The sequence below is a fragment of the Aulonocara stuartgranti genome (assembly GCF_965226115.1).
Source record: "Aulonocara stuartgranti genome assembly, chromosome: 22".
Lineage (NCBI taxonomy): Eukaryota > Metazoa > Chordata > Actinopteri > Cichliformes > Cichlidae > Aulonocara > Aulonocara stuartgranti.
In genome coordinates this window covers 34454115-34480088 of record NC_138957.1, presented here as the reverse complement: position 1 = coordinate 34480088, position 25974 = coordinate 34454115, and the positions used below count along the sequence as shown (strand labels likewise).

At 39.0% G+C, this 25974-nt stretch overlaps 2 protein-coding genes across 5 annotated transcripts in view; both read left to right on the top strand.

The window, feature by feature from the left end:
- The first annotated feature begins 1130 nt into the window (after positions 1–1130).
- LOC309698584 (cell division control protein 42 homolog) lies at positions 1131–20405 on the top strand. 3 transcript variants are annotated; one of them, XM_082521115.1, is made up of 6 exons: positions 1131–1226; positions 6583–6687; positions 15251–15323; positions 15933–16042; positions 16322–16519; positions 17304–20405. In XM_082521115.1, exons 2-6 carry the CDS (start codon positions 6583–6585, stop codon positions 17391–17393), a joined length of 576 nt encoding a protein of 191 aa, XP_082377241.1. In that variant the 5' UTR covers positions 1131–1226; the 3' UTR covers positions 17394–20405. The 3 variants fall into 3 exon arrangements, with proteins under 3 accessions (XP_082377241.1, XP_082377243.1, XP_082377242.1); XM_082521117.1 differs by having other exon boundaries at positions 1160–1235; XM_082521116.1 differs by lacking the exon at positions 1131–1226 and adding an exon at positions 1249–1364.
- A 100-nt stretch (positions 20406–20505) lies between these two features.
- Positions 20506–25974, top strand: part of LOC309698581 (cell division control protein 42 homolog) — a 7577-nt gene continuing 2108 nt past the window's right edge. Inside the window, exons 1-3 of one of the 2 annotated variants that reach the window (XM_082521113.1) lie at positions 20506–22366; positions 24160–24264; positions 24702–24774. In XM_082521113.1, coding sequence (XP_082377239.1) covers positions 24160–24264; positions 24702–24774 — 178 coding nt within the window. In that variant the 5' untranslated portion in view covers positions 20506–22366. The other variant, XM_082521112.1, reaches the window with a different exon arrangement.

The window sequence follows — 25974 nt, the reverse complement described above, 5'->3', positions numbered from 1 at the left end:
ACACAATGAATAATAACAGAAAGAAGAGACATAATTTAACCACAAATCTCGAAGAAAGAAAATGTTTAAAGACCGTAGAGTATAAGCTCTGAAAATTGAAAACTGAGCAGAGGATTAGAAATAAGCTTGTGCTCTAGCTCAGGTGGTGAATATAAGAACCTATTTACACCTGGTTGTTGCAGGGAGACAAAGTGACGACAAAGACAAAGTGACGTCACATCCGCAGGCACTAGCTGCACTGTTTTGGCCATGCTGACCTCCCAGGTTTCCTACCATTTTAGCAAGTGCCCCTGTTGCCACAGCCAAATTAAAGACACAAGTTTATGATCGTGTTGGCATTTACTGCAATGTTAATGAAAGAGATGTTGCAACAGTTTGAAACGATGAAACTTTAAAAATCTTTACTCCTACTCATGCTCTCACTGGGAGTATAAATGTTTCCAAGCTGTGACGATGTCACTGCGCAAAGCCACCAATGTGGTGAGCATGATGCCCTCATAGGCTTGGACAGGTGAAGACCTGACTGGGTGTTTGATCATGTTAAGCAAATTTTTCTATTTTTCTGAGAAAAATATAAAATTAAAAAATATAAAATTTGCATTTCTTACAGATGCAAAATTTCTCAGTGATGTAAATTTCATAACGAGCAGACCTTTGAGTGCCTGCCTGTTTTTTGTGATTGCACAAGAATTTACATTACACCTGCACTGTAATGTAACTATAATGTAATACAGTGTTATTTTAATAAGATTTTTTTTTTAAATAATAAATACATTACCTATTACCTGTGGCCGTGTTGTTTTAAATCAATTACAGAATAAAAGACTAATAAAAGAAAGACTGAAAGATTAATAAAGATTGTATTTTACAGTGATTGGTTTAAGTACAGGAACGTGGTAATTTTTAAGCCATAAAAATTCTCACATACCTTCCACACAAAGCTTGATTTTTTTAAAATTAAAACCGGAAATAAAAACTAAATAAATAATGAATAAAAACTCATGTACCATAACTTTTAATTTATATATTTTTGTGATGTTAACTAAATTAAAGCGAGTTAGAATTAACAAACGCTTTTATACATGAAGAGTAATAAAAACAGAGGAACTTGAATATAACATGGGTCATAGTTCCGCCTTCCGCCTCGGGTGAGGAGGGGTAGTTTACAGGAAGCACCTGAACGTAGCACCGCATTATAGCAAGTCCAGCGGCTGTGGCTTGAAAAGGTAGGCGCTGTAAGTGACGTTAACGATTTATCGGTGGTAAATACTGAAATATCCACAAAAATCACCGGGAGGTGTTGGGCTCATCTTCCCGGAGTTAAAACTGGCTGTTAGTGAGCTGACAGCTCACTCTCCTATACGGTAGTTGTCAAAACAAATGATTTCCTTGAGCTAACTTTAAGCTAGCTTCGCTGTTAAATCTCTGCCCAAAGTTACCGGTACGTTGTTTTTTTGTTTTTATATATTTGGGAGGTAAACTACAACGTTTAACCCTCTTATTTATAAAGTTTACACACGCGTCTTTTAAGATTGTTTTTGTCATTATCTTTATGTTAAAATACTTTTAAGCAGGTTATTTTGCTGTGGGTGGGGGTCTGGGCGGATGTAACTTTAGGTTAGCTTAGCCTCATTTAGCGAGCTTCGAAGAAGTAAAACTTTTAATGATAAACTTTTAGCAGATTATTTCCGTGAAAAACTGTCAGCAGGTAGCGACGTTAGGCGTTAAAACATAAAGAAATCTGTACTCAGTTACTGTACAAGTAGCAGGCCTGCGATTAAAATCTTACTGTAAGTAAGTGGACAGCTTCACATGCGGAAGTGAGTGAAAAGCAGCAACACTTGAATGGATTTTTAACCATTTACAGCTGAAAAAGTTGCCATAAATAAGTTGAAGTTGTCGGTGTTTGCTCAGGGTTCTGTTGACTTTTCTATTTGACGAGTCGGTGTTATTAAACTGCTGTTGGTAGTACCTCATACAAAATCTATCTTAAATTTGACAACGAAAGTTGAAAGTGTCTTATATAAAACTTATAAACACTATGCTTTCCTTGAAGTTACCATTTTAAAATTTTTGGATATTTTAGCTTTTAAAGGCGATTCGATTAGGTTCAAATTTTTTTTATATAGCATTAAATCACACAGTTGCCTCAAGGCGCTTTATATTGTAAGGTAAAGCTCCTACAATAATACAGAGAATACAGAGAAAATCCCAACAATCAGATGACCCCCTATGAGCAACCCTTTGGCCACATAGGGAAGGAAAAAACTCTGCATCTGCTGCAGCCGGGTGAGGCAACGGGATGGAAAGATATGTAGGATATAAAGCTATACTAGTATCTTGTTTTTTAGCATAAATAAACCATTATCTACATGGTTTATTCTTGCTCACGTTCATTTGAGTTGGTGAACTCCAGTTGTTAGTATTGTTATGGGATGCATTGACTAATTATCTGAACAAATGATAAAATTTATCAATGTCAGGTGCTGTTGTCTGTCTGTTGTTTCCATAGACCGTATAGAAAAGACAGATGCAACCAGCATCATTAATTTTGCATTCTGCTTAGATTTTTAAAGCCACAAAGTTGCTGTTTTGGCTCCTGCTGTTATTTTTAATGTAATTTTATTTTTAGAGTCAGAAGTGACTTTAAGTGGGGGAGTGCCAAATTATATAATAGATGTATAACTCTCTGTATCCCACTGTATTTCTATTAGCACGTTCCAGATTCCTGAGTACTACTGTGAAGTGTCAATTATGATACATTTCTCATCCTCTCCTCCTTCTTCTACACCCTCCACTAACGCTCTCTCCTCTCTTATCTCCATCTCATCCTCTTCACCTAAAGCCTGATCTCCTGGACTCAAGTCAGGGCTCTAGCATAGGAATGTGTATGTCGACAGGCATATTTATATGATTCATGTCAGCAGATCACACATCCAACTGTCCCATCTCTGGGCAGCTGACAATGAGCCGCCTATAACAACTACCGGATATAGGCTAATATTATGTCAGCTAATGGCTTGAGTGTGTATAAATAACACTTTTCCTCTGATAAACAACTTGATTATGTTCTTAAATGGTATGAGAGGCTATTTGCTTAGTGTTAGAGTCTGACAACTGATCCATTTCAAAGAAGCTTTCAGTAATACCAGGTAACACTGGCAAACGCAGGAGTGCTTACCGGCAGAAAGGTTAATCTCACCTCAGTATAGCTGTCATTGGTCAGAAGTGAGATTCACTGACTCATCGACTCATATCGGACTACTTTCACAAAGCTTTACAACCTCCTCCTGAGTAAATAGATGTGGACGCTTTACAGCCGGCATTTTAAAAGCTGTAGTAAACAGCAGGTTGATGGGCTACACTCACTACAAATGAGCGCCATCCAGAACCTTTGTGATAAATCAGGGGTAAAAATTTTAAATATCCCAAAATATTTAACACAAGTCCATTGCTTTATTTCTGATGTATTGCTAATGTTGATATTATTCAAATACCAAATAGTATGAAAACAAAATATTTTTACTCACAAACAGTAGTAGAAATGTGTCGGCCAGCCACAACCATTATTACAGTACAGATAGATAAAAGACATAGCTGTCGTGACATCCTACTCTAGTAAAAGTCCCGTCCCAAGCTTGCGTTTACCATCTTGGTGTGTTGAAACACTGCATTACAGGTGATGGGTGGATCTAAGTGTTAAACTGCAGTTATTGGCAAATGACTTATGATTGACAAGATGTTAGCTAATGAATTTGGCTAATTTTTGGAGTTGGCCTCAAGTGTAATTGAAGTTTTCTTCAGACATAAAAAATGTTATTTTTCTATAAAAACATATTTTCTGTTTTCCCATAAAAGCAAAGTAAACTGACAAGAATACAGCAGTTCAGTCTAACAGCAAGTCTTTTAAACTAACATATTTCAACAATAAGTATTTCGCTAGTCTTGAATAAGGACATCAATACGGGCAACCAAGAAAACTGAGCTATTGAAAGTTGTAGCAGTAGTTGCATCTTAAGGCAAACTGACATCCAAAGTAGTTTAGTATTTAGACGATTTGAGAATGTCCTTCAACATATATAGAATACTAAATATTAATTGTACATTATCTTTCACTGGTCTTTGTAGTCCAACTGAACTCTGCTAAATGGTAAATGGACTCGTTCTTATATAGCGCTTTTCTACTCTATCTGAGCACTCAAAGAGCTTTCTACAACAAATTCATTCGGCCAGTCACACCAATTCACACAAGCACCTTTTCTAAGCTGTTAGTGCCTATCTAAGATTCATGCACATTCACACTCCAATGGATGCGTCGGTTAGTATCTTGCCCAAGGATATTTGGCATGTAGACTAGGGGGAAGCCAGTAATCAAACCACCAATCTTCTGATCAGTAGATGACCTGCTCTACCGCCTGAGCTACAGCCCACCCCTAAGCTAAAATGCTTAGGGTTTTAGAAATGAGCCCTGTAATGAAAATTATCTGGATGCAACTGGGGCAGAAAGGGGCATTGAAAAGACTCAGCTAGCGCTAATTTCCCAAAACTATGTTTTGCTGACAAATGAATTCTGCAGACATAACTGGTGTCTTCATGCCTGCAAATGACTGGCCACCTTGTTTCTGACTCATCAGAGTTCAGCTGAATTCTGGCACTGCAAATTTACCCAAACAAAGAGCCAGTGATGAAGTGGCAGGCCATAGCCCTCTAACCATTGTCCTTCTTAATGAAGCCGCAGAGTGGGTATGAGAGCTGCTCGGCATCAGAGAGGTCACAGGTTCTCTAGTCATTGTGTAGTAAACATCGCGCCACAGACCAGGCAGTGTTTCCATCAGCCAGTCTCATACTGACTCTGCATTTTCATATCACCTGATGCAAACAGGCAGAGAAAAAAGGGCATAAAAACCATTTAATAATTCTTAAACCTGCAACTGAGCAGGTGTTTGGAAAAGTAATTTAATCTACATTTTGATCACCCATAAGCATCTATACATAGTAAATTAGTTAATGCTTCGCCCTCTTACTTGACACAACACAGTGGCAAGTTGAGCATAGTATCAAAACATAACTACATAGAAAATCTTGCATGTTAATATGACCCTTAAAGCTGTCCAGAAATGCATGTAGGTTTTGTCCAGGGGAGTTATAAGAAAACAGACCAAAGAGCCAGTGTAACAATGCCTACTGGCATTACTGTGTGAGATTTTGCTGGTGATATATCCCTATAAACTGGTGCTCAAAGTTGAAAAACAATTCTCAAACAAAATTTTGGCTTGAGATTTGGACACTTGATTGATTTGAGTGATGTTTTTAACAACACCTAAATGTGTTTTTTAGCCCTGAAGATAAGGTGAAAAAATAATACAGATGAAACGACACAAAATATAGCCCGTTGTCTACTTTGAGGGCCTGCAACTTGGAAAACACTCACAGTATGAAGCTAAAATTTATACATGACTTCATTTGATATACTAAAGTTGTGTGGAAATTACATGTAGATAAAAATCATTTGATTAAGAGGGTGGTTGGAGAAGTCGTTTTCTCACATTTATTTGCTTCTGTATAAAATCAACCTGTTACAGAGCAGCTGTGTCTGCTTGCACTAAAACTTAATTAAAAGTAACTGGAAATTGTGTCGTAAGCATCGACTGTAATGACTGAAATCTTTTGTCTCATATTGTCAAGGCTTGTTTGTATACAGTTATGTTGCCATGGTTACCCTTCTGCACATGAAGCATTGGTGGGAGGTGCAGAATCAAGAGCAGGGCATCACCTCGCTTATGGAAAGCCCCTGAAATGTAGCAGTTGCACCGGATGCTCAGTTTGATAATGACTGAAGTACAACTACAGCCTATTAATACTTTCATTCTCAGTGATTCAAGTAGATTAAACCTTAGATTATTCTCATAGATCCTTTTAGACTTGGTACAGATTGTCTCAAAAAGTTGCTTTTGTCTTAAAGGCAACACTCATCAGGTGATTTCCATTATGTATAACATATCTAATTACTTTCATTATGGACAAACACCTGATTAAGGTCTGTCAGGGGCTTATTTTGTCATTCCAGCAGTCTTCCAGAGACCCCACTTCCCTGTCTCACATCTGTTGTACACTTAGTTACTGATATGTCCTTTTTTCTTAACCAGCATATGCTCACTATGCTACTATGCTAACTTTTGTGGATTTAAATGTGGTGTTTTTAATCATGAAATTAAAACAAGAAGGTGTTTTCATAAGGTGTTGTAGGTGCATTATATCGGTGCACAGTTCAATTTTGTGGATAAAAATAAAATTTTGTGTGAAATAAAAATGATATGGTGATTTTTATAAGGTTCTGTAAGGTGCAAAAATGCGATAAATGAGCCATATCAGCCCATTGGTAGGTGGTTACTAGGCAACATGATGACGTTTAAATATATGACATACATAGGAACACCTCAGGGATCTAAGGTGTACCTGTGTGCCAGGTTTGGTAGCTAGCTCCTTGTGGTTTTAGGATCAGTTCAGGGATAAAGAAACAAACACACAGATGGAGATTGTGTTTGTTTTAATAAGAAGGTTTTCTACTTTTCTCCTCCTCAGATGCAAACTATAAAGTGTGTGGTGGTGGGTGACGGTGCAGTGGGAAAGACATGCCTGCTCATCTCATACACGACAAACAAGTTTCCCTCTGAATACGTTCCTACGGTGAGTAGTCTCAAATAACACGAGTAACTTTTTCACTTCCCCAAAGTAATAATACTTGAAATGACAGAGAGCTGACGCACAGCAGCAGCACGGGCCACTTTATTCCTTGTAACACCCAGTGTGCAGGTCTTTCCTGTGGAGTGATACTGATAGATGGGTAAATGCTGTACGTAGGTTACATAAACAGGTTTCTGAAAAAAGTATCGTCAGTATCGACGCCACTGTATTTACAGCATGCACATACCTTTCCAGTTCAGTGAGAGAGTGTCACTCATATTTCAGCTTCACTTTTATTTTTAAAAGATGGGAATGGGTACCAAAACTTGGTAGTAGTACACTGTAATAAAACTCTGGAGTCTTTTAAGAACTGAAAGTACCAAGTTGGGTCGTTTATGACTCTTATATTTTGTACTGAAATATTTTTTTAATGGCTTTTGATGGGCTTCAATCAGTTCTATTAAAAATGCGTTAACACACATCACCTTCAAAGATTACATTTCATTTATATGTACATAAACGTATTGCATGTACTGCGGTACAAGTGTATCATTTTAATAAAAAAACAGGATGAACTTTACTTTGATCAATAACAAGTTTGAATCAAGTCATTGTAGTCAGGCTGTTTGTTCATCCTTTATTTTCATTATGCTGTGTAAAACGATATATAAGCAAACGGCTTGCTTGTAACTGTAACATTTCAAATATTTTGTGCAGATAAATTCAAAATGAAACGTGCTGCAGCAGTAACTCTCACTTCTCTAGGTCTGTTAGGAGTGTTCCACAGCAAAACATCATGTAGTGGTTGAGAAGTTGTAGAAGAAGTGCATTGGCAAATTAGTGATGTGAAACTTTCTTGATGTGAAGCACATATAAATATGTGTCTTTTTTTTTTTATATAAAATCAACAGACTTCAGTAGTCATTTCAAAGCTTTCTATGTGTAAATATGTCTGAATGTAGAAGTAGAAAATTACAGGTCATCCAGGAATTGAATTGTTTGAGACAAGCCTGTAGTTTACTAATTTATGTGTTTCCTGATCTAATTGTGTATCATTGCCAAATAAATCAAAATATGTGCAGTGTTTCTGTGACATAGAAAACATGTATAATGAGAAAAATATTGGTCCTAGCACAGAACCATGTGGAACGCTACGACTAAAGTTTGGTCAACAAATGGTCATAATTGATACAAAAATATGTGAAATTTCATCAGATAAGTTAAAGACCCGTCCCCTTTAGTTTACCTAGACCAATCATACTTACCTGTACCAGTCTGGTAAGGACAACTTAAGACTGAGTGCTGTAAATTTCTTCATCCGATGATGAACATGTGCACACATCCATGTCCCCTTAAATTTTCTGTGCTCACACAAGCTTTGCCCTCAGTTATTATATGTGCATCAACTATGCACGTGCCATTCAAGCAGAGGTGAGGTGGATTCAAGGAACAATAAAACACACCTTTTCAGACACTCATACTGAAACAAACCTCCTTTTTGCATTTGGTCTCACTGTGTTCATTTATAGTAGGCAAAGTTTGTATGAGACGTGATGTTTGGTCTCCAGATAAATCCAGTGTTTTCTAATAACATTTCTAGTGTTATTATAACTGTTTCGGTCAGCAGCACCTTGAAATTACATCACATATATTTTTCTCAAATATCTTAAACAATTGGTCGGCTCTTTAGTCCTTCTAGTGCGGCTCCGCGTGGTTTGGGAAAATAAATTAAAGTATTTTGCTGAAGTGTATTTTATTTATGTTAGTTCTTTTTTTAACTTGTAGTTCTAAATTGGAAGATTATTGTGATATTGAAATATAAAAAGAAAATTATATTTTATTATTTTTTCATCGCTCAAAATAAGCGTCACACTCGCGGAAGCCGGTGTACCCACCGAAACGCCATGGATTTATCGAGACTTTCAACCCCAGGCAGGCCAATTATGGATCTTCGGATCCACATTATGTCAGCAGCTGTTCTCCACCGCGAACTATGTTTAAAGACAAACACCGCTCACGCCCCACAGACGACAGCTTACAGTCCTGCATAAAGATGAAAGTGACTTCATACAGCCCTGATTTGCAGACGCTGTGCGCAAAAGTTCAGGAGCAGAAGTCCCGTTGTAAACATGTCACGGCAGACCGACGATGTTTGCATGAACACGCTTTTCAGCATCTCTTTATTGACCACTTTTCTCACACGGTTGCTGTACGCATACAGCCGGCTGTAGCGTTTCAGCTCACAGCCCGACACACACCAACAACAACACAACAGCATAGATGGCACAGGCGTTAAGGCGGCGAGGCGTGATTGCGGGTGCCGCTCAGGTGCGTCCGCCTCCCTTGCAGTGGTGCTGCAGACCCCCCCCCCCCCCCCCCCCACACACACACACACATTAACCAGGTAAAATACATATTTAGGCAGAATTTTGCAAATATCTATTTTTCAGCAGCACAGTGCTTTTTTTTTTTTTTTTTTTTTTTTTTTTTTCCAATTATTTTTTTTAAAAGTCAGGTCAAGGCTCCAAAAGCCCAAAGGCGATATAAGGTCAGTTGTCTTTCATGGAATATTTTTCTCAATATAGATTTAAACCAGTAATGGTCATCAAACATTTTTACATGGAATAACTTGGTTGACCCACTTTCCTCTAATCTTTATTGAAAAATGGTTCCTAAATTAAATTTGTGCTGATGTTACAGTTTTCAAGGTTGACACATGATCAAGCTGGACTTTTCTTTATACCTATAAAAACACGGTGAAAAAAAAACTAAATGTTCTTGATAGAGAGTAAGAAATGTTAGAAAAGGAGACACTACGTTACACTTCGAGGTGTGTTTCTCATACTGCTGAGCCAACAGAGCCAAATATTGATTAAGCTCCACCTTAGATTTAAGCTGACATCTTGATAAATGGTAAGTGGACTGGTTCTTATGTAGTGCTTTTCAGCTCTGTTTATACAACATGGCCCTTTCATACAAACACTTATTGTTTATACTTTAGTGCTTTCTATCCACCACACACACACACTGCTACTGCAATGAACGCATTGCAGATCGAACTTTGCGATTACAGATGAACCACTCCTAACCTCCTGAGCTACAGCTTCTCCATTAGGCAGAGAGAGGTTGTGACAGTTCACACACAGAAAATGCTACAAGTTAAATGTTGCATATAAAAATGAAGGGCTTAAAAGTTTTTACAATACGCTTGTTAAATGATGACTTATAAACCCTGCTACTGGGTCCAAGCTCCTACTGCATTCATTAAGCTGTCCTCTTTTAATTTGTTACAGTGAATTGTATCTTGGTAGCAGCACCCTTTTGCACTCAAGCATGAAGCTGGATGATATTTTGGTAAAAAGTTCTTTTTCACACCTTCAAGAGTTTTTGCACGTCATTTCCTGAAGTTGTAAACTTTCTAGCGCTCGCTGTTTGTTCTGATTCTTGTACACGTTTGTGTCGTTTTTGGTGCGTGCAGTCGGTGGTTTCATGTCTGTACCTGCAGGATTAGAAATGTGTGCTTGTCTCCTGACATCCTGTTTGATTCGTGACTATTCAAAAGTGTTGCGTCACGCTGCAGCAGCACGATGAGGAAGAAGCTTCGCAAGCTCTGCAGCGTGACACAAATGTGGTCCATGTGCGCCTCAGCTCAGCTGATCCGGCATTCTCTGACTCTGTGGTTTGTTGCCATCAGAAAACGGCTTGCTGAGCGTTGACAGGCTCTGCAGCCCTGCTAGAAATATCTGAAATGCCTCCTAATTGATGATGGGTAGGGTCTGTGAGTAGGGACTGCAAACTGATGAGTAATTGTCTTCTGTTTTCTGTTGGTGCCATTGCTTGATCTGTCAGCAGTCAGCACTGTTTGAGAATTGCGGAAGCAACAGTGCTGACTCAACTTTTATCTTTCTCTTCCTGTCAGACTGTCCATCTCACTCACCTCGCTTCCACTCCACTATTTTTAACTCTTCAGTACAAATGTCGTTCAACCAATTCTGTTTGAATTTTTATTACGATTTTTGACGGCCACCAATTACTAAAACAAGATCTTCTTTTTTTTTTTTAATGTTAAAAAATGCACTTTTTTTCCAGTATTAATACGGCTGTTACTGATTATTGTTGTCGTATAAAAGCACAACCTTCACATCTAGACTGTTTTGCAGCTTAAACAACAGTAGTATTTGCCATTTTACCTCTTTATGATTCTAAAACCTTATCAAGATCAGAAAGTACTTTGGTCTTTTAAATGCATTAAAGTTTAATGGGAAAATACCTAGGGAAAGAGAGTTAATGATAAAAACCCTGAAAACCATAAATTTCACCCCGAGCCTCAACTCTCGCAGCCCGGTACCAAACGTCTCACAGACCCTTACCGGTCCGTGGCTCACGGGTTGGGGACCGCTGCTTTAATAGGCTCGTTCTTCCCCGGGCTGTATGTTTGGCGTACCTCGTATATGCAGGAATGGTCATGTCAGTATCTATCTATTATTTGTTTATGTACAACTACTTTATTTCAAATGCATTGTTTAAATGCCACATTGTTGTTATGAGCTTTCCCTTTCATATTTAAAAATGCGCTCTGCTTCTTCTTAAACTCAGTCAACAAGAGTAGAAGTGAGGGCATCACGTGACCACCTCTGCTTGCCGAGACTGGACTGTTTGCTTTCTGTCTGCTCTTCTTAGTTTTCTCAGTCCTGTTTGAGCACTTTTATTAGGCTCAAACAGGACACGGTCACCACAGGGGTTTGGGAAGCGCATCTGTAACCGGAAGGTCGCCAGTTCGATCCCCGGGCTCTCTGTCCTGGTCGTTGTGTCCTTGGGCAAGGCACTTTACCCTACCGCCTACTGGTGTTGGCCAGAGGGGCCGATGGCGCGATATGGCAGCCTCGCTTCTGTCAGTTTGCCCCAGGGCAGCTGTGGCTACACCTGTAGCTGCCTCCACCAGTGTGTAAATGAATAGTGGCATTGTAAAGCGCTTTGGGTGCCTTGAAAATCGCTATATATATGCAATCCATTATTATTATTATTATTATTATTATTATTATTATTATTATTACCCACTGAAAAAAATAATGTAAAAACATATCTTAACGTATTAGCTGTATGTAGTTTTCAGCTCGTCTGTGGCTTCCTACTAATGAAAACATTAGCATAGTAGCTCTTTGCTGTTAGCATAGAGCTCTTTTTTTCCTTATTAGCGCTACATGTAGGAAAACCTTTATATAAGTACTAAAGACTTAACTTTATTATCAAAATGCTGATTATAATTACTGTGATATTTTCAGAATAAAGGTGCTTTTCAAGACAGAAGTGGAAATACTTTCATATAAATGTAAAAAAGGATATCAAGAACAAAGTTTTATTGTAAAATTTTACTTTCTTTCCTCATAAATGCAACTTTTTATGCTTATTATTTTTTATCATCCGTGAATAGTAATACGATTTTATACACCTCCAACATGATTCAGCAAAAGCTGTGTTATTTTGTTTTTATTGCTTACTGTCACATTGTTGTTATTCCTGTGCAACATCCTGTTCCTACCTGCATTCTCCTGTTGTTAATCACCGCCTTATTACTTAATGTCACCAACGTACTTAATGAACCCTAATCTTTGAGACTAGTCATCATGCAGCATTAAGTTGAGCAATGTCTTGTTTTAGACAAAACACTTTATTCTCCTGTACGCTTTCTGTTTCATGTTTGCTCTGTGTGTGCGTGTGTGTGTGTGTGTGTGTGTGTGTGTGTGTGTGTGTTGAGCAACTATACATCAGTGCTGTATTATGTGTCTGCATCGTTTCCTGTCAATCTGCTGACAAACAAGCCACACAGTAAGAAATTAGGAGAGAGTAAGTCTTCTCCAGGAAGTAATTCCTCACCAACAAGTCACCTTACAGGAATCTGATGTCAAACCTGTCACATTTTACAAGGAGTGTGTTTATTGTTTAATTTCAGGCTGTTGTTTGGCTCTGTATGAAACTGAAACGGCATATAAATACAGTTATCGTAACAGCACAGTCGGGACACCGTTCGGCACAGCGCTTTCTTTCCCCACTGTGTCTGCTGTGATCTGTTTCCAGCAGCTTCTGTAGTCTGAGCTCCATCCAAAGCTCTTACCATCAAACCTGTGTCTCTTCTTCTGTCTGTGTGGTGGATGTTTGAGAGGAGGGGCCAGTTACTCAGTGTTTCTGTCCAAACTTGACCTGAAGGGCACTTCTGTCTCTGTTTGTCCATTTCTCTGCGTGTGTGTCGCACACTCTGAACTGTTTCATCAGTCTATCAAACGTCGGGTCAATTCTGCCTCTCTGTGCTCGGAAGAAAAATAAACAACCAACAAACAGACAAGTAGAAGAAATTTTGAACAGTTGTAGCAGCAGCTTCTCTGGACATTAGGTTAGCATTGGGTTAAAAAAAGATGGTAAACCGTCGTGTTAATGCCAAATCCTGTAAAACCAGTTAACAGTTAACTGGGATTTCTTACTGGCTCAGGATCTTTGAGCGTGATTACACATAATCATGATTTGTCTGCATATAACTAAGGCGAAAAGTCTGTGACTTTTCCAGACGTCAGTGCGTTTTCCTGCTATCCTCGGTCATTTGACTGAACTTTCTGTTAAGTTTCAGCAATTAAACAAAAACATTTTACTTTGATGGAAGACCAGAACCTCTGGTGGGTCCCAAAATGTTTTGTGTGCCAGAAAAGCTGTCGTCTGCTGACTCATCTCGCCTGATTCACTTTTGGTGGCGTGCGACCAAAGTGTTTTTTGGCTGTCTGCTTTAGCTGTTTCTCCCTCGACCTGTGGCTACCATCCAATTGTTCTGATGCCTCCAAGTCTGCTGTCACGAGGGTCTCGCTTCACAGCCGTCTGCACAAACAGACACAATGGAGGCTGTGGGCCAGCAGTGACCAGCAGCTCCCAAATAAGATGGGCTTCACGAGCACAAACACCCACTGGTGTGCACCCAACGGTCTGCAGGTCAATCAGCTCTGCCTGTTTAATCATTTCATTTGCAGTGTTTCCAATCTGAATAGTATTTAAAGTAAACTCCTTGTGAAGACTCGTTGCTTTAAGTGACCGAAATGGTTTTCAGTCCAAGACGAGACTAAAAGCTGAGCCTGTATTTTTAAGTTAATGAATAATTGTGTTAAATAACATTACAGTTATAGTTCAAAATGATGCTGATTGTTTTGTGAAACAGTCGAGCAGCTTGAAACTCGCTGATGAAACATGTCTCTATGAAGATCGTCGTGCAACAAGCATTTCCAGTCAGCTACTGTGACCGTACCTTGTTTTATACTGCATGAGGTCATCACCGTGAACACTCCCTGCTTTAGCGCACGTCCGCCGAGCCAAGGTTAGCAGGCGTGTTGGGACTGGACTGTTTTATTGTACACAGCAGCAGCCTGAAGGTATGGCTGTGATTAAATAAAAGGAAGGACTGAACCAAGACGCAGCAGGTCTGTTTACCTGAACAACAACAAAACAATATTCAGTTTCCATCATTTCATGTAATTTGGTAAAGATCATGTATGCAATAAACTATTTAAAGGGCAGCTGTTTTACCCATTTCCAGTTCCATATCTTTATCATTGGACCCTACTGCAGTAGCTTTGCATGATTCACAGTTCACAATAATCCTGATTTCTTTTACACCAGGCCGAGTAGCTGCACCTCTCAAAAAGAAGGGTTGAACAGCACGTAGGTTGGATTTCTCTGGCCAAGATGGCAATTTTGAGAATAACAGCTCTGAATCACATCATACAGATCCAGACAGTGGTCTTAGATACAGCACACAATGTTAAGAAATCCACTTCACACGTTCTCAACACTGGAAATGATCGGTTTCATGGAGGTGAACGCCTGCGGTGTTTAGTCAGTTTAAATCACTTTCTCATTTTCCCTCTTGCTGCAGTTCGTTTGTGCAGATGTAAATATAATCGCACTCGAGTGCGGACCAAAACAACCGCACCGAGACCCTTTGGAGGACGTCTCTGTGCGGTTCCAAATGAACTCAGCAGTTCGTTTGTGGTGTGAACAGGATACGAGCTCAGTCAGGCCCAATTACCATGTAGATGTTGAAAGTTTGAGCTAAAAAAAAACAACTTCCCGTAGTCACGTGCGGTTATTTCTTTGTATTCTGTGAAGCACGAGGTACTATAGATGTGCACAGGCTAGCAACTAGCCGCCCAACATAAATTGTTCTTTTTCAGTTGACACGTTTAGAAACTGAACTGATTCTGACCGGAGGAAATAAACTGTAGGTGTGAAACCGCTGATGGGTGCGCTCATCCACTGTTTGACTTAAAGATTTGCTTAATGGAGCATCATGTGCTCATATTTTAGCCTTTTTAACTTTGCACATTCAACACTGGAGTTGTCTGATTTGTATGACAGCGGTGCTGAACGTCTGTCAAACAAAATCACTAGGAAAGCACTTCCTTTTTCAACGATTTAACAACTCAAGAAGTCTTCTTCCAGTCTACACTTTACTTCCTTTTTTTGTTTTCTGCTCTCTCTGTCATATCATCCGGCTTCTGTTTTCTCACCTTTTCCCCTCTTTGTCCCCCAGGTGTTCGACAACTATGCCGTGACGGTGATGATCGGTGGAGAGCCGTACACTCTGGGACTGTTTGACACTGCAGGTAAAAAAATCTAAAACCATTTCAGTTAATTCACTGTAGGAACACCGAACACACTCCCACGAGCAGTGACTGCCTAATATTTACAGAAAGGTTTTTTTAGTGCAGTTAAAAGCACTACAAAACCTAAAAATAAAACTAAGTCAATGTGCTAACCCTCTTCTGTCAAAAAGATGATGAAAACTTCCTGGGGGAAAAAAATGCATCATGAAATCTTAATTTTTGGCTACATCTCACCACCACTTTTGGTAAAACAGGAAGTCAGAGAGTGAGAGTTTTTGGTAGTGTGAGATGTTAGCTGGTGGAGGTGAGACCGAGTGGACTGCGATCTGCTCCACATTTACCTGTCAAATAAACAAGCCACCCTCCTAAGATTAAACCTTTACAGTATCCATATGTTTAAATGAAAATACCCGCTGCGTCGTTATGGTGAAGAGGGTGGAAGGTTTTTGTTTTGTAGCACGCTGCGCATGTTCATGTGTGGTCCAAAGTTGGACACTTTAATATGGGCATTGACTCAGTTCTGGAGCCCACCTCAACTGGACCTGAAGCTTTGTTTTGTTTTTTTATCTCTATTAGCTTAATTTTGTCATCTCGTGCCTCCCCCTGCAGGTCAGGAGGATTACGACAGACTGCGACCCCTCAGCTACCCTCAGACTGACGTCTTCCTCGTTTGTTTCTCTGTTGTATCACCTTCATCTTTCGAGAACGTCAGAGAGAAGGTTTGTTTAGCTCTCTCTGTGTTTTTTGTTTCTAGATTAAGATTGACACAAGTACATTTTACCTTTTTAAACAAGGGCTGTCAGAATAATCTGTAAACCAAATTATTTACTATGACAAGTTATTGTCTTCTCAGTAAAAATTAATTGAGAACACCATCAGCTTGTTTTTAGATCTAAATTTGTTCACAGTGTAACTTTAAGGACACAGAGGAGGGTTCAGGTCAGTTGGAGTTGCATTTAAAGTCCATCAAGCCTGACCTTGACCTTGTCTTTTCACAGTGGGTGCCAGAGATTTCACACCACTGCCCACGGACGCCCTTCCTGCTGGTGGGGACTCAGGTGGATCTCAGAGACGACAGCAACACCCTGGAGAAGTTGGCCAAGAACAAACAGCGAGCCCTGAGCTGTGAGAGCGGAGAAAAACTGGCTCGTGAGCTGAAGGCCGTCAAATACGTGGAGTGTTCGGCTCTGACGCAGGTACGGAGAAAGAAGTAGTCGTCTGAGGGGGAGAAACAGGCCTTTAGTATCCATGTGAGCTCAGGTCTGAAAAGATAAACTGATGAGGTCAAAGGAAGTTTCACAGTTAAGTCTAATAAGCGTGGCGACGTGTAGCTACAGAACTGTCTGTGTCCAGATGTGAAACTGTAAACGGCTCATTTCCACGTGGCTCCGTGTACTAGGCATGATTCTGGTTACAACTGCTAATCAGCTTTTAAAAAGCACTTTTAAAAATAAATCATCATCAGACAATTACCTGTGAGTATTAAATAGGAACTGAAACTAGTATTTGAACAAGTGTTTACCTGCTTTAAAAAAAGTCTTCTTAAATGTAATTGATTAGTTAAAAACAGAAGACTTTCCTCCTACATGTTAATCTACTTATTCTACATACGGTCATGTTATTTAGTCAAATTCTTTTATTTATTTTTATGTATTTTTTGGTAGAGCTAGACAGAAACCGCCTCCCCTAGCACATTCAGCGAGAGGACAGGAGCTCCGGTCATTAGAAAAAAGTATTTGTTATTTTACTTTGTTTTATTGCAAGTAAATTTGAGGCATGCAGAGATCTGTGGCAGAACTCCACCTCGGTCTAAAAGGATGGCGACGTCGTCTATTTTCATTTCTAGTTTCCTTTGTAGAATTTTCTTTCTTTTTAAATGTGAATTGAATTTTTGAATTTTGAAATTTAAATTTGAATTCAGTTTTTTTAAAATTAATTATTATTTATTTATTTAGTAATGGGTTGTTTTTGTTTATTTAGAGGGGACTGAAGAACGTGTTTGACGAGGCCATCCTGGCAGCTCTGGAGCCTCCGGACACCAAACCCAAAAAGCGCTGCGTTCTGTTGTAGACGCCACGACAAGAAGAAGAAGAGGATAGGAGAAGGTGGAGGTGGACCAGGAGGAGATTATTAACCCAGATGGGAACTGAGGGGGGGAGGGTAGACGCATTTAAACAGTGCCTTCAGCCATAGTGACTTAACGTGGGTGTGGTGTTAGAACGGATAGGCGCTTTGTTTTCATCACCGTAACATGACTAACATGTTTGAGCAACACTCTTCGCTAACCTGGAAACAGGGTTTTAATAATCGCAGGAAGCAGATTGAGCAATAGTAGTTTAAACCTCAGATGCCTTGAAGATACAAACAATGGATGGAGTCACGTTAGCAGCTGAAACTTAACAAAAACTTTTAAAATCATTAAAAAAATCTACAAGGAACTGTATAAAATATCTGAAATAAATGTTGGGAACAATGTGTTGGGTCAGTAAACTGCTGCTTTATATTTGTGACACTTGTGTTAGTGATTGATCTGCTGTTGATTTCATAGCCTTGAAATAATTTGGTAATCAGAGTTTGAACGGCTGTGGTGTACAGTAGCAGTGACGGGCGCTACACTGTTGATCTCAACAATAGCTTTTTTTAATTTGTTAACTTTTCCACGTTAAAACAAAAAAACTTTGAGCAGTATTTTTCCCTTTTCTTTTGTTAACATAAAGATTAACTCTGTTTACAGATTTAGAATTTTTATTTTTAACCTTTAAACCAAAAAATCATATGCAGTTGTGCAGGCTTTGTGGATTTGTGTAAGACATAAGAGAGACACGTGGCACTCGTAGATTTTCAGCTGAGGACTCTCTAAATACAAAAAATAATAACCTACAGGAGAAAAAAGCCTATTTCAAGTCAAACCTGTAGAGCTGCTTTGATTAGATTTGACTGTTGCTTCTGTAAGTGCAGTTTTGATGTCCTGGTCAGCGGTGAAGTTAAAAGTATTTAAGGTAGTGCTTTAAAATAATTGTCCAGAGGTGTTTCAGCGTAGCTGCTGAGTGGCTGTGTTTGCTTCTAGAAAGCCTTTGTTGACATTCTCATCCTGTGGCGAAAAATCCTGTGAAACTTGAGGTAAAGGAGCTAGTTTGCTCTTAATGTATCCACAATACAATTCAAGCAAGTCCTTTTGAAGAAAGCAGGACATCTTTCCAAGCAGCTGTAGTTTGATCCCAACACAAGGTCAGATAAATCCTAAAGTAGATAAACCCATCCACCTCTGCTTAAACTGTAGATTTAAATGTAATCAAAAGTGTTGATCATAAGAAAGTCAACATTAGTGCTGTTTTATTCGGTCACTGGTTTCAAAAAAGCAACAAAAAGAGCATCAACAAACATCTAGCCGACACCTTTGGGCAGTAAAAAAAACCTCCTAGCTGTTTCCTCCAAACACTGAAAGAATGAGCGTTTAACCCAACATGCTGGAGTGAACTCACGCCTGCAAACCGACCAGGGGATTCAAACAAGGAACCTTCCTGCTGTGAGGCAACGCTGCTAACCGCTGCAGCTCCAGTAGCCTTCAGTTTAGGATTGTTTGAGAGCCGTGTCTCCTCCTTATAACGCCTCTGCGTGCTGTAGGTGCGAGTTCTGTAACTTGACTTCATCCGTGTCAAAAAGAATAACTGAGACTAAACATTTACTAACTGGGCAGAAGCTGCACGTTACAGGACAACACATGCATTGGTGTGCACAGTAGCTAACAGTGCCTCAATCTGTAGCTGAGAGAAGTTAGAAACTCGATGTTCTCATGTGGATGCATTGCTTTCCAAAGTAACAAAAATAATATTCAGACTCTTTAAGTCTTGAATTGTCTGAGATTTCTCAAGTTCCACCTGGTAACAGGACAAATGTGGGATATTCAGGAAATCTGAAGTCATGCAGTTTTCACCTGACCACAGAAACGGGAATGTTTTGCAAGAATTTGCATGCAACTGCACACAACATTATATAACTCCTAACAATAACTTTTAACTGTAAACATTAGTAGAGATATTGAAAAAGATTGGGCGAAATGTTCCTTTAGAACGAGTCACTGTGTGAAAACTGTGAGACGCGCCTTTTTTAAGTTTCTTAAATGTTTTCCACCTTATTAAACTGTTAAAGTCGACACAGACAAACGGCCCACGTGTGACCTCCTCTTGTTTTGTTCACTCCTGCTTCGCTGCTCCAGGCTAGAACCCGAGGTGGTTCTCTGGTGACTCGTTGGCTCCTCCTGGAGGCCTTAAAGGGGATTAGGCTGGTTTAAAGGATTCTGTGTGTCATTTCATTGGCTAAAATCAGACTGATCAGTGTTTGAGAAGTTAAAGTTGAGTCTTTTAAAGACATCAGTTCTACCTTCATTCATCTTCTAGCGGCTTCACAGTTTTTATATTTCATTTTACTACCTTTAAATAAGGAAGTGCTGCGCTGACCTTTAGAAAAAACCCTCCTCAGTGACTGAATTTTCCCAGTCATTTATTGAAACCTGCTGCTCTGACAGCAAACTTGGACTGAAAGAGTCGGTGCTGCTTGTTTTTATTCATCTTTCATAAAGTTAGTTAAAGCTACAATCAACAAACCTCTGATCTGAGGATGGTTTAAGGCGGTATGACTGGTGAGATGTTAAAGTTCTCTGACACTGATCAGGAGTCAGTAACACATTTGAAACCTTTAAACTGAAATCATTTCCCATTCAAATGAACTGAAATTCCACTTTCCCTCCTGTTTCTTTTCTATGGTTGATGATGGTTTATTCTGATTATGTATGGATGATTATAAGTATTATATAGATTTTTTTTCTTTATTGTTTCCTGGTGATTTTTTTTAACTTGGTGTTTCTGGAATTTTAATTCCTTTTCTCTTTAGACGTTTTTTCTGACACTTGATGGTTGAGTGCCAACAGCTGGTTCGAGTATTGCTGGCCGGGTTGAAACTAAGTGATAACAAGCTTCTAATGGCAGGAGAGAAACATGAGAGCCGAAGCAAGAATTAAAGATGTTTTAAAAGATGAATGTTGGAAGTGGTGGGTGTTTGGAAATAATAAAACCAGTACTTGAATGTTTTTTTTTCACTGGGACTTTATTTGTTGAAATTAGAAAACTGCTTTTTTATCCGTGTGATTGCCAGGATCTTTTTAATTTGTTCATTTGAAATCAGACTGCCTCTTCATGGATGAAAGTATAAATGTTTCAAAATTAGATGGAGGATTTGTAGTTGTTCTTTTCAAATAGTCTTAATAATCTGAATGTATAATCTTTTGCTCTTGTTTTTTTTAAAACAAACAACAACAAAAGATGTGAGGACAGTTAGCTTGTCTGAGAACTTTAGCAGAAGGAATATTAATTTGGTTGTATGAATATATCTAATTATTCCTTTTATTTTAAAAAAAAAAGTGAAAGATGCTTTAAATACTTCAAAAGCAAAGGGCAGCGTAATTAAAGATATGACACTTTTTCTTAACTAAATAACAAAAGTAATTGTTTTCCAATTAGTAACAGACCGACATCCACACTCAACAGGCACTTTGTTAGGTCCACCTGCATGGCTACTTTAAGTGCAAACATTCATCAGCACAACTCAATAACTTAGACATGCAGACACAAGCAAGACATTCTGAAGTTCAAACGTCAGAAGAAAGGTGACTCATGGTTGTGGTTGGGATATGCCTGCACAACCATCTTTGGGGTTTACATAAAATTGTCTGAATGACAGAAAATATCCAGTAAGCAGCAGGTCTCTGGGTAAAAATTACTTTTTAGAGCTGATAGAGAAGCAACAGTAACTCCAAAGTCCTTACAGCCAAGATGAGCAGTAGAGCTACGGTAGAAGACCACACTGGTCCTGAGATAGACAAATAGACATATAGTTAATTAACTATTACTCATCGTAGGGAAAAAAAAACACCATAAACAGACATGAGAACAGGAAACTGAGGTCCTCACTCACACAGGAGATGATGAAGATATTTTAAATTATCTGCAATAATAACTGAATCAGTTTGCTCATTAAAGCTAGACTTTTAAAAAAGTGTTCAATTGGTTTGGCACATTTAGTCCTCCGTAAATACACGGTTGGTTTTCAATAATGCTGGTTAGTACAGGACCCACACGGCGCTTTCTCTGACTGACAAAGGAGCATGAACTGATTTCCTTTTTCTTTTTTTCGTTTTTTTAGATAGCGCTGATTGTAATTGTTTAAAGTCACTTTGGGCTTCTGGGCTCCAGGAGCCGATATGGAGCCGGTGATCCCTTTGGGCGGATGTGAAGTGTCAAAAAGGGATCGAGATCAGAAAAATCAGGCCAAGAGGACGAGTTATTTCTTTATTTTACTTATAACGCCTTTAAACCCTGTTGGCCACAGACTATTTACCAATACAAGCAAAGTTATTACACATGGGAAACACAGAAACATTGGAAATTATATTTTGGCACCTCGCGTTTTCTTAGTGGACTCTCAAAGACGCATTTTCAGTGGGAAATGTGTCGCGGTTCAGACTCTGTACCTGAAAATAATCCGAGCACAGAGTGTCTGCAGCTGTTTAAATTAACTCCAAAGTAAACAAAATCAGTTTTAGCGTCTTAAAGTTATTTAAGCCTCATCTTCACTCAAATATTTACATTATGTCCAAAATCCAACTGGGATATTTCGATTGATTCCAACACGACAAATGATTGATTATTGATCAATGTGTTCTGTGCCTTAAAAAAACCCTTTGCAAATGAATCAGCTCTTCTTCGCACTTTGGCAGCGGCTGTGAATGAGGAAATGAATCAGCTGGCTCAGGTACAGCAGGAAGGGAGGAGATAGAGGGACACTCAGTTTGCTGAAGAAAATCTGACAGCGAGCAGGATTAGTTCACGGGGTCTGTTACCCCGGTAACTAACTTGGAGTTGACGTTTACTCGGTCTGGAGCAGAAAACCCGAACTTGGCCTCAACCCTGGATTATCAAACTCAGAGCTGATCGCTAAACCCGCTCCCGGAATAAGACCTAGCGGTCCATCGGCTGTGAACAGGAAAGGTAGGAGCTGCCAGTTATTATAAACTGCGATTTACTGACAATAAATACTCAAATATCTTCAGGGTACCTGTGGCAACCAAGACATTGGAGATTTAAAAATGATGGTAATGTGTGCGTTTTAACTCAAATTGTTATTTAAATTATTTTTTATTGCCTGAACATTTTGAGAATACACTTCTTAAACTTCAGTAAATAACAAAATATAATTAAAATAACACATAGGTCATGTATTCAGTGGTGTTGTTTGTCTGGCCAACTTGAAATCAGATTATGCTGAAGTTAAATAGTTTCATTTTTAAAATGAGCTCAATGATGAAAGTCATTTGCTGCAGTCTGCAGAACAGGAGTATCTGGATGCACCTGATAAACAACAATGTTTGACTTCCCAGATAAGAAGATGACATTTAGAAAAATGTTGGCCTGTCACCTGAGTCATGATTACGGTCGACTGTGGAATCTTAGTGCAACAAAAGGTCAGATCAACTTTAAAATACTGATGATCCTCGGACGTTTACATAAAAAACACTTTTTGAGCACTTTTTCAGATACTGATCGTTACACGTCCTCGTCTCTGTTCGCCTACATCATTAAACTAGTGCATTTTTGCTGTTTAAAGTATCATAGTTACACCTCATGATATTTAACCCTGAAACCCTTGGTCACCCTAACCCTTGGTGTGACAGAGGAGGATATTGTGATAGGGTGCGATGTTGGCAGATGTGGTGACTCCTAAAAGGACCAGCCAAAAGAAGAAGATGATGAATGTATAACTGTCTTCACTGAATTAAAACAACAACAACACAGTCAGCTAATTGTGAGGGGGTCATGGGGAACTTTCTCAGATTTGACTGCTTTTGTATCAAATGAACATGGTTATCATATTGTCTGAGGTGTTCTGTTGCCACGGTTACCCCACCAAGGAGGCAGAGGCCAGAGGTGCAGGGCAGAGAGCGGGGAATAGTCTCCAAAGTGAAAAGCCCTTCAAACATCTCTGTGCTGCACTCGGCGATGGACATTTTAAAAAAGGACAAAATTACTTTAATGGTAAAGGCAGCGCACACACTTAACCAGTGATGTGTGTGTCCCAAGGTTCATGAACTTACCATGATTTAAGGCGTCAATGAGCATCATCACATGCTCTGCTCACCTCAGAATCGCCTTGTCATTGGGAACCATCAAACAATCAGAGCATAGTTGTGGTAGACTTAGGAGAGAGAAGTTCTAGGAGTCCAATATCAATATTTATATTATATTTCTAAATACTTTCAAGTTGTGCCAAGAGATTATGACACACTAATCTGAATCTCTTTCTGGATGCGCAAAATCAATTCGTGCCTGATGTGGAAGAAGAAAAAAGAAAGAAAGAGGATACGTAGCCTCTTAAACATGAAGCAATAATGTGTTTGGTCTAAACTGAATATATACCAATCAAGTACATTTGACCAGATTCATTTACATTTAAGATTTTACTCTGTAATTAAAAGTAATCAAATTAGTTAAAATCAGCATTTTTAGCATGAATATTTTCTTGAGTGTTGGTGGTCTGCAGTCTGGTCTTGTTCTGTTTGTACTGACATCAGTTCCAAATTTACAGTGACAACTTTTATTGTTTGTTACTGTAACCATAACTGTTACAGTATCATACATATAATAAGTCTATTTAAGCACAAGTGTCTAATTAAAATCAGCTGCATACTGTAGATGACACTCCAGAGACTCCCTCTGTTCCCCTGCCTCACATTTACTGTTCATTCATTCTTTGCTTCTTCATCATCTTCCATCCTCCTCCTCAGATGTCCACTATAAAGTGCGTGATGTTGGGTGACCTTGAAGTGGGAAAAACCTGCCTGTTCATGTCCTACACGGTCAACAAGTTTCCCTCTGAATACGTGCCCACGGTGAGGTGAAAGTCTGCAGACATGCAGCAGCATTCATTTCACTTTATTCCATGTAACACAGTGTGCAGCTCTTGTGCTGTTCCACGGTTTTTATGCATAGAAGAACTGTCAGCGCCCCCTTTCAACACTGTGATGAAGCTATTACTATTTATGAACCCATAATATTACACAGAGGAGTGTTTTTAATGGACCTATTTGTGTTGTGTTGTGTTGAAAAACATACAAGTTAAACACCACTTATGATGAAAAAGATTTTTTTGTGTAAGGATCCTTGGTCAAGACACTGAAGCCCAAACTGCTTTGATAAATCAGTGTGAGTGCATGGAATAAATCCAATTTTATTATGAAGAACATCTGTAATCAAGTCCTTTTGGCGGGTTTACTTCCTTCCTGTTGTCTCTTTCTTGTTCTCATTCCTCAGCCTCTGTCTCCTCCAGGTGGTGAACACTTACTCCATGACGGTGATGATCAGAGAGGAGGAGTACACTCTGAAAATGTGCGACACTTCGGGTAAAGACAAACATTTCTGCTCTCAGTTTAATAACTAATGAAACTCTGTGTTGTATAATATCAATCTTCATACCAGCAGCAGTCACATACATATAGTCGGAGCAATATTTCCTATAACGCTCAGAGCTGATTGTGATGAGCAGTTTCCCCACCGCTGACGAGACAACCCACACGTTATTTTAAGATTCAAGAATTTTATTGTCATATAAACCGCAAAACACAAGTGGTTACGCAGAGCAATGAAATTCTTACTTTGCAAGTTCCCGTCACACAACTAAATAAACAGCTGACTCAAATAAAGAACAAACTTAACTCTGAACATAGAAAATAATACATAAAGTAAAACAAGTGCTTATGTAGGTTATGCGTGGCTGTAGTCAGAATTTGAGGTGGTGATATGTACAGAATATGCAATATTAAAATTGTTTATATTGTATATAAATGTACAAAATGCAAACATACAGGTCAGAGATAATCATCATTTTTGTTTTCACTGTTAGAAATTCAAGTGATACAAATTAAATAAACAAACCTATAATTAGATAAAAAGGTTTAGATTAGTGTTGGCATAGCCTGTACATAAAAGATGGACATTCTTTATCTACTTGTGTACAGTCCTCAATGAACTCGTGATTTATTTACATCTCCTTGCAGATAAAATGGGGGGAAAACTTTAGGTTTTACAAATACAGAATTGATAGTATGGGCAGGCTAATGTCCAAACTGAAATAAAATGACACTTGTGTCTTTATTTTTCCCACTGTCAAGCTGATTTTACCCATGAAATGCATTCTTTTATCAGCGAGGCAAGCCAGCTGGAGGTGAGATAAGGACCCAGAACGTAGGCAGTGACTTAGATGTGAGTGAGCTTTATTCACAAGGAGAGCAGGATACAGCAGGAGTGGAGATGACATACACAGAAACCCTAAACTGGGAAATCTAATAAAACAGAACTAAAACCTGAATCCACAGGAAGCCACAAAGGGAGAAACTCACGGAGGAAACACAAAACGATGTGCGGGAGTACGCTGTTATCGCCCCGGCTAGCTATCGAGTGGTGGGTAACAGATGTCTCCAAAAATGTCGGAGCGCTTTTGCAAATATGTGATATCTTGATAAACCGATATTTGAAGTTTACCCAGCTACATTCTCGCCTGAAAATATCTTAAAAGTTTACTTTGTGACCCAGAAAGAGTAATA